Source organism: Macaca fascicularis, chromosome 3 (assembly GCF_037993035.2).
Source record: "Macaca fascicularis isolate 582-1 chromosome 3, T2T-MFA8v1.1".
NCBI lineage: Eukaryota > Metazoa > Chordata > Mammalia > Primates > Cercopithecidae > Macaca > Macaca fascicularis.
In genome coordinates, this window is record NC_088377.1 from 48,885,971 (window position 1) to 48,894,841 (window position 8,871).

At 48.6% G+C, this 8,871-nt stretch overlaps 1 protein-coding gene across 11 annotated transcripts in view; it reads left to right on the forward strand.

Moving 5' to 3' along the window:
• STAG3 (STAG3 cohesin complex component) overlaps positions 1–404 on the forward strand; it is a 39,114-nt gene extending 38,710 nt beyond the window's left edge. For all 11 annotated transcript variants that reach the window (XM_005549211.5, XM_005549212.5, XM_065541703.2 and 8 more), the window contains one exon: positions 18–404. In XM_005549211.5, coding sequence (XP_005549268.1) covers positions 18–26 — 9 coding nt within the window. In that variant the 3' untranslated portion in view covers positions 27–404. The remainder of the gene's footprint in view (positions 1–17) is intronic.
• Positions 405–8,871: the final 8,467 nt, after the last annotated feature.

The window sequence follows — 8,871 nt, forward strand, 5'->3', positions numbered from 1 at the left end:
CATCTTTCTCATTATAGGATTTCTGACATGACTGGGCCCCTCCCCAGCTCCACTCCCTACCTCAAGGATGTGACCATTTGGAAAAGGCAAAGAGAAAAGGAGCAAAATGAAGCATTCCCCCAGGCTTTTCCCTGGGCTCTGAGGGGAAGGAGTTGGGCATTGTTTTTCTAACCTAACCTTTCCCTCTGGTGATATTGGGGTAGAGAAGCTGAGAGACCCTGTCCTCCCTAATGCACTGTGACCCAGTCCCCCTGCCTTTTTCCTGTTCTGTTTGGAGTGGAGAGGGGCAGCGCCTCTCTGTGTCTAATGGAAAGGGCCCATAGTTTCCTGGATTTTTGGAACATCTTTCTCAGCCTATTGTTTGTCCTAATGATTCGCTCAATAAACATGTTTGAATCCACACGTTCCCAAGGTGTGGCTTGAGATCATTAAACTGATGGAGGTCAGGTTCTTCGTCTGCCTTGTCCCATGGCCCAGTGTATAGGTGTCCCCATACCCTGCAGGTGCTTTGTCTACAGGCTCTCCAGGAAGTATTGCTTAGTAACTGAGAGGCGGGGTGAGGCAGTGGAGATAGGGAGGGATTGACTGCCTGTGAGTAGTTTATCTAGTGGCCACAGCCTCTGCAGCAGTGAAAGTTGTGCTGACAGATGGGAGAGTATAGCAGGACCTTGTAAATCTGCCAGTCTCACCCACGCGGGCCACGCCAGGCCATGTGTCCTGGCAGCCTTCACCCAGGGGTTCTTTCCAAAGGAAATTTTATCCTGTCATCCCAAAGGTACCTGTCATAATTTGGAATTTGATCAAATCACAGTATCTGAGAGTTAAAATGAAACTAAGGAGTTACTGTAAATGTCCAACCCTAAAATCCAAGTGATGTCACCTTCACTCTTGCCTTCTCCAGCTAGTTCTTCACCAAGTTCTGTCAAGACTTGGTGAAAAATATTCTCTGGCCTATGTCCTCCACACATTGTCACCATCATCTCTCACCTAGACTGCTGCAGTGCAGCCTCAGGGCCAGTCTCTTGAAACTCAGACAGACGTTTGCTCTTGTTTTGCCTTGTTGAGCAGCATAGCACCTCTATTCTGTCTTGTCCCTCTGACAAGCAGTATTTGAAGACAGCTGTTGTCATTTTGTACTTTCACTGTTTTCTTCTGTGGTTTAAGGAACGCTTCAGCCTCTCTCTTTAGGTATAATTTCCAGTTCTTCCCATCATGGGCACCTGCTTTAGTGACAGGTTCTCACTGTGGTCTCCTAGGCCAGACACAGCCATCCAGCTAGTGATCTGTGCAGAAAGAGCCCTGACTTCCTGCGATCAGGTCACTTAGCCAAGACTGCCTCGCCCCTTTTATTCTCCCTCCCTGCCCCCACCTGTCCCTCCCAGATAAAAGCTAGAAGAAATTGGCTGTGGGTCTCCTTTTGGAAAGGAGTCTGAGGGAGTCAGAGCTGGGTTGGGGGGAAGGCTAACTCATTGAGAGATCACAAGAGGATAAGAGCAGCTTGGGGGCTTTACATCAATATGGACACCTGTGTACAGCCAGGCAGCTCAGTGCACTGGGTTGAGTCACAGCCTTTGAATCTGGGAGCTTGACACCATACTCCCTAAAGATTTTGACACTGTTTATTGAGAGGCTGGGTCTAGGTTATCTCCTTGAATATGGGCTCTGTGATGCTTGACTAATAGAAGATGATAGAAATGATGCCGTGCTAGTTAGTGGGCCCAGATTTTAAGGAAACTGGCAGTTTCCATTTCCTATCTCTTCTTGTACTTGGGTTCATGCTTAGAACCCAGTCACCATTCTGTGAGCAAGCCCAGCAGCTGAAGGAAAAGGCCGTGTGTAGGTGTTCCTGCCAGCAGCCCTCACCGAGGTCCCAGCCAACATCCATGTTGGCTGCCAGACTCAGTCCAGACAGGAATCAGATGATTCCAACTTCCCCTGTTTTTCAATTTTCCCAGCTGAGGTCCAGGCATCAGGGAGCAGAGACAGCCCATCTTTTCTGTGCACTTTCCAAATTCCTGACCATGAGCCCATGAGCATAATAAGATGGTGGGTTACACCACTCAGTCTGGAGGGGTTTGTTATGTAGCCATAGCAACTGGAACAGGGCCTTAAAGTCATAAGACTCCCAACATTTGGACATTTATATCAGTTTTTAAAAAATTTTAAGTTATATAAACATATACTAATTCTATATTATACACATTTAAAATGTAACAGATGAGTTGATGAAATAAGTGTTTTAAAATATTTCATTGGTTAACAGTGCAAAATACCTTTTTGCTCTTAAAAAAGGGTTTAGTGAGAGCAAAGTGAGCAACATTTTTTAAAATCATGGTTCAACATTTTCTGAAGTTCAGTTGAAAGTTTAGTTTAGGGCTGGGTGCGGTGGCTCATGCCTGTAATCCTAGCACTTTGGGAGGCCAAGGCAGGCAGATCACGAGGTCAAAAGATTGAGACCATCCTGACCAACATGGTGAAACCCCGTCTCTACTAAAAATACAACAAAATTAGCTGGGTGTGGTGGCGTGCACCTGTAGTCCCAGCTACTCGGGAGGCTGAGACAGGAGAATCACTTGAACCCGGGAGACGGAGGTTGCAGTGAACCGAGATTGTGCCACTGCACTCCAGCCTGGCGACTGAGCGAGACTCCGTTTCAAAAAAAAAAGTTGTTTATTCTGATACTAATTTTAATGACCTTCATAACTTCCAGGAGTACCTCTCAAAAACAGGCAAATCCAAGTGGATTAGGTTCCTCTTTGCTGTTAATTGCTTTTTAAATAGATCCAAACCCACTGAAAATCTTCATCTGGAAGACTTGTGAACAGGTCAGAGGATGATTTCCCAGTGCAGACAACAGTGCCCTCATGAGACTAGGCATTGTTTGGGAGCACAAAACCTGAAGTGCATGAGCTGTGGTGTGTGGTGATGGGCTGGGGGTTTGCCTCTCTTCCCTCAGGATACTGATCGTATTCCAGGGCAATCATGACTTACAATGTTTTTATCTACACTTGATCTTGGCCAAAAGGCCAAGAAGCGATACTATATTTTTGTCTTAAAAGATTAGAATTTTTCTTTATTTCTGCTGCACAACATCTGTGGATATTTTTTGTGCACGCCCCCACCTTGACATGCTCAGCTGTGACGGGTTCATGACAGCGAGCCCCCTGCCGGCCGGCTGGGACAGCCCAGGGCTCCGGCTTCTCAGCAGCATCTCCCACTGGCCAGGCCCAGGCCAGGCTGGACCGAGCTGAGGTCAGCTCAGGTAGCAGGCACGGAGGCCTTTGCCCAGCCTGACAAGTGATGCAGAGCAGTGCTTTTCAGGGTCTGGCACTGTAGGGTCCAGCCCTACTGGGTCTGTGGGTTTTTTTCCTCATGTGTGGAGACAAGAGATTGTAGAAATGAAGACACAAGACAAAGAGATAGAAAAGACAGCTGGGCCCAGGGGACCACTACCACTTAGATGCGGAGACCAGTAGTGGCCCTGAATGCCTGACCGCGCTGCTATTTATTGTATACAAGGCAAAAGGGGCAGGGTAAGGAGTGTGAGTCATCTCCAGTGATTGATAAGGTCATGTGAGTCACGTGTTCACCGGACAGGTGGCCTTTCCCTTTTAGGTAGCCGAGGCAGAGAGAGAGAGGACAGCTTACGTCGTTATTTCTTCTATGCTCTTCTCAGAAAGATGAAAGACTTTAATACTTTCACTAATTCTGCTACTATCTAGAAGGTGGAGCCAGGTGTACAGAGCGGAACATGAAAGTGAAACAGGAGCGTGACTGCTGAAGCACAGCATCCCAGGGAAACGGTTAGGCCTCCGGATGACTGTGGGCGGGCCTGACTGTCAGGCCTTCCACAAGAGGTGGTGGAACAGTCTTCTCTAACTCCCCCTGGGAAAGGGAGACTCCCTTTCCCGGTCTGCTACCCCTAGACCAAGGTCTGTTAAGTAACGGGTGCCTTCTCAGGCACTGGCGTTACCACTAGACCAGGGAGCCCTCTAGTGGCCTTGTCTGGGCATGACAGAGAGCTCACACTCTGGTCTTCTAGTCACTTCTCACTGTGTCCCTTCAGCTCCTATCTCTGTAGGGCCTGGTTTTTCCTAGGTTATGATTGTAGAAAAAAGATTATTATAATATTGGAATAAATAGTAATGCTATAAACTAATGGTTAGTGATATTCATATATAATCATATCTATATTCCTAGTATAACTATTCTTATTCTGTATATTTTCTTTATTATACTGGAACAGCTTGTGCCCTTGGTCTCTTGCCTTGGCAGCTGGGTGGCTTGCCTCCCACATGGCACCGCTGGGCATTGTCTGTTAATATCGAATAATTGTTTTAAGATTACTTTTAATGATTTTCAATAAGGCTTTACCTTTTTTAACTTGCACTGTGGCCATGAGCTCTGCCGGAAGTGACTTGTTGGTGTCTCCTGAGTTATAAAGTGAAGAGATTTTTTTTTTTCAGATTACTGAGAGTCTTCAGTTACTAGATAAGTCGCCCCATCCTTGTAACTCCAGGTGACACTGGGGTTTATGGGATGAAAGAGGAATGTGTGCTTGGATGATAGGGTGTGATAGTGAAGGGGTGAACGGTTTCTTCTCACACATAGACATCGTGAGGTCTTCCTTGAGCTCTTTAGAGCCTTCCCTCCGGATAGGATGAAATACTGAGATCCTAGAAAGGATTCATAAAACGAGTCACTCATCAGGTCAGATTCACCAATTACCCCTAGATGTATGTGGGATTTGGATGTCAGAGAGAAACAGGCACTGAAGATTTTTGGTCAGGATGGGGCAGAGAAATAAGGAGAAGAGCTGAAAACTCACCAAAGGATAGATAAACCCGGGGCATTTAGAGAAGACCTGTAGGGTGCAAAGGAGACCAGAATCCTGGGGAAACTTGAAGGGAAATATACTTAATTTGATTCAGTAAGTTAGGCCCAGTGAAGGGATCGGGTGGCATAGGTAGAAGCCGAAAAATAAAGCATCTTGTATTGCTGGAGTAGCCTCTGTCTCTGAGGTCACATCCGAACTTAGCAAGTCAGCTTAACCTGGTGAGAGACATGGGTTCAACTCCCGGCTTCTGCACTGCCAGGGCAGAAAGGACGACTGCCGTTTGCTGACACAATCTTGCAGTTCAATTTTATTTTTTTAACCAAGGTGTGGGAGAAGGCAGCTCCGCATAATGCTGAATATTATGGGTTCTGAAGTGAAAATTTTTGTCAGGGTTTAAATTTTGGCTTCACTGTGTAAGTAGCCTTTCCACCCTGAGCAAGTTATTTCCCACATAAAGTGATTGTTAAGTATGGAACTGATGTATGTGCATCACTGAGAATGGGTTTAGCACATAGTATCCACTGAAGACACTACCTCACATTAGCTGTATTACTGTGATAAAGGGTAAGCTGTAATTAAAGTTACAGAGGAACAAAAGTGGCCCTTTTCACAACATTAAAACATACATGTAAAAATAAATGCAGCAGTCACAAGTCTTACTCTACAAACTCAGATGAGCAGAAACAACTTTATTTTTCCTCTAATTTCAAGCTCTTTTTCTGCCCAGCTGCTGAGAAAATTTAACTCCTGAGTCTTCTTGGCTTCCTTCCTTTTCCCTAAGGTTGTGTCAAGTGCCAAAGCATTTAGGGGAGGAGGAGGCCTCTAGTCCTCTGTCAAAAATATTTTGGATTTTTATAGCCATTTCCCTTTCTCAGTGGTGAGACTAGGCCCTCCAGGACCCTGTGTTTTGGCCCCAGGAATTGAGGCCGTCCAAATCAGCTGCTTGGGTTCCTATCTGCAGTGGGCCCCATGGGCCTGCAGAAGAACAGGGGCTGCTCAGGGCTGAGCTGTTTGCTGCACAGAACCAAGGCTAGGATGGAGGAGCTCGGACTCTTCCAGTGGAAGCAGTTATAGGACTGAGACAGCCACCCCTGAAGAGGGGACATTGACATCCAGTTGATCTAGGCTCACTGCAAGCTCCGCCTCCCGGGTTCACGCCATTCTCCTGCCTCAGCCTCCCGAGTAGCTGGGACTACAGGTGCCCGCCACCACACCCGGCTAATTTTTTTGTATTTTTAGTAGAGACGGGGTTTCACCATGTTAGCCAGGCGTGAACCCGGGAGGCGGAGCTTGCAGTGAGCCTAGATCGCACCACTGCACTGCATCCTGGGCGACAGAGCAAGACTCTGTCTCAAAAAAAAAAAAAAAAAAAAAAAAAGTTACTATGTGCACACATGTGCACAAGTCATATAAAATATATAAAAAAAGAAACAGCCAGATGGTTGACACTTTTTATAACCATCTTGAAATTACAGAAATAATGGGAGGCCTGGAGCACAGCAAAACAGGTTAAAGGAAGGGGAGAGGAGGGACTTGGCTAGCAAAGGTCTTGTTCTGCAGGTGACACCTCACAGCTGGTACTCTGCGGAGCCTGTGGTAAGCAAGTCCTTCAGACCCTTAAAGGGGTCCCGCCTCTCAGTTTGTCTTTCCTAGATCCAGACATGGAGACTGCAGAGAAAGGCTGTGTGCATCTGCTGTCTATTCCACCATCTCCTCTGCAGAGGCGGATTTCCCTAACTGAAGACCACGTTGCAGGCCCACAGCTGCCTACAAGCCCTCTGGGCAACCATCCCAAAATATGGCTAAGAAGCCTATTCTGAGGTTAAACATTTTTGGTTTCTTTCAGTGAGAGGCAAGGGTCTTTCAGACTAGGGAGGTAGATATGCAGCAGCCTCAGGTGCCCTAGGTGCTTTGCAGCTATGCTGGCCAGGGCACCCGAGGTAGGTCCCCTCTGCACCAGTCTCACACCCTGCCTGGGGGACAGTAGTGGAGAAAGCGGTGAAAGCAGGTCTGAGGCAGGTGTGGAGATCAGTACAGGTGGCCTGGGCGAAGGGCAAAGGGTTAAAAGAATGTTGGGAGCCATGGGTGACTGGCTGCATAGGTACCATGAAGACCACTATGGGCTGCAGGGTGTGGATGAGGGGACAGTTTGCCCCAGAGACCAAACCTGGTTTGTGTCAAACATCACAGGATTCTTATTTTGTATTTTTTTAATTTTTAATTTTTTTTTTTTTTTTTTTTTTTTGAGATAGGGTCTCACTCTCGCCCATGCTGGAGTGTAGTGGCATGATCTTGGCTCACGGCAACCTCTCCGCCTCAGCCTCCCGAGTAACTGAGACTACAGGCGAAACCCACCACACCCAGCTAATGTTTATTTTTTGTAGAGGCAGGGTCTCACTGTGTTGCTCAGGCTGGTCTCAAACTCCAGGGCTCAAGTGATCCACCCACCTCAGCCTCCCAAAGTGCTAGGATTATAGTCATGAGCCACCACATCCAGCCAGCACCACAGGATTAAGCAGACATGATGAGTCTTTGACACGGGCAAACCAGGGCCCAGAGAGGTGACTTGGGACAGGGCTGTCTCTTCAGTCCTTACCACACCGTGGACAAGATCAACCTTAAGACAGCACCCTGGGCTCTCACTGGACCCTGGATTCCAGCTCACAGCACACAAAGCAAACTGATCCCTGGACACCTGTTGCTGCCTAGCAGCATTCTGGTCAGTTTGCATCCTTGAAGTGACATGAGCAGGGAACCAATTCAGAGCAACATTTATTTATCAAGACAGAGTTTCACTCTGTCACCCAGGCTGGAGTGCAGTGGTGCAATCACGGTTCACTGCAACTTCTGCCTCCTGGCCTTAAGCGATCCTTCGACCTCAGCCTCCCAAATAGTTGAGACTACAGGTGCCTGCCACCACGCCTGGCTAATTTTTTATTTCCTTTTTTGATAGAGATAAAGTCTCACCATGTTGCCCAGGCTGGTCTTGAACTCCTGGACTCATCCTAAAGTGCTGGCCTCTCATTCCCTGTCTGTGCACACCTCACGGCAAGGGCCAGCCCGTTTCCTCCTGGTCACCTCCAAATCTTGCTGCTTTTAATTCAACTCAGAGGTATGCACGTGAGGTAGGAGGGCAGGGGAGGTGGGGATGGCAGGACATGGATGGTCCTTGAGGCGTCGACTCTGGGTGTCATGGGCTGTGAGAGTCAAGAAGGGCAGTGGCCTGCCTAACTTGGGTTCAAAAGTGTCACTCTGGCCACTGCGGTGAGAACTGAAACCAGCCAGGCCAATTCTCCATTGTTTCTGCTCTTCCAGGCAGGAGAATATTAGGCCTGGAGTCAGAATGTAGCAGTGGCTGGGGATTGTCGGGGGGTGTTGGGAAGAAGTGGTCCTTTGGTCAGGGTGGGAAGCCAACAGGATTTCCTGGTGCATTGGAGGTGAAAGCGAAGAGGCACTGGTGGCTGTGCTTTGGTCCTGAGCAGCCAGAAGCCAGTTGCCATCACCTATGACAAGGGAGACGGCACCTGGAGCAGAGCCCAGTATGGGGTGCGTTCAGGGTAGATCAGGAGGTATGAGTGGGCAGTGGGCAAGTGAGGCTGGGGGTTGTCGGGGAGGCCTGGGTTGCAGGTGTAAGCGTGGGACCCACGTCAGATTGGTGGCGGGTCACGCACACTGGGCTGGCTTTCAGGTCCTCCTTGCTGGCTTCCCGCTCCCAGGGACTTTCTCCTCCCAGATTCCTTAGCTGGGTAAGGGGTAGGACAGAGCCCTTTCCTAGGGAAGCCCGTCATCCCTTGCTGTCCAGGGAAGGGGGAGTCCTTCCAGACCCTGGCAGCTACTCTGCCCCTCCCCTGGCCTCCCCAGGCCTAGCCAGGGCTGGGTTCTCACCCACCTGTGCCACCCTGCCTTGTTACCCGGAAGCACAGCCTTGGAGACTGAGCGGGCCCTCACTGTCACTTTAAGAAGGGAATCAGCCACCTTGTGTTCACCACCTCTGGGGAAGGTGTGAGAGGGGAGAAGGAAGTGGCTGTTTGGCT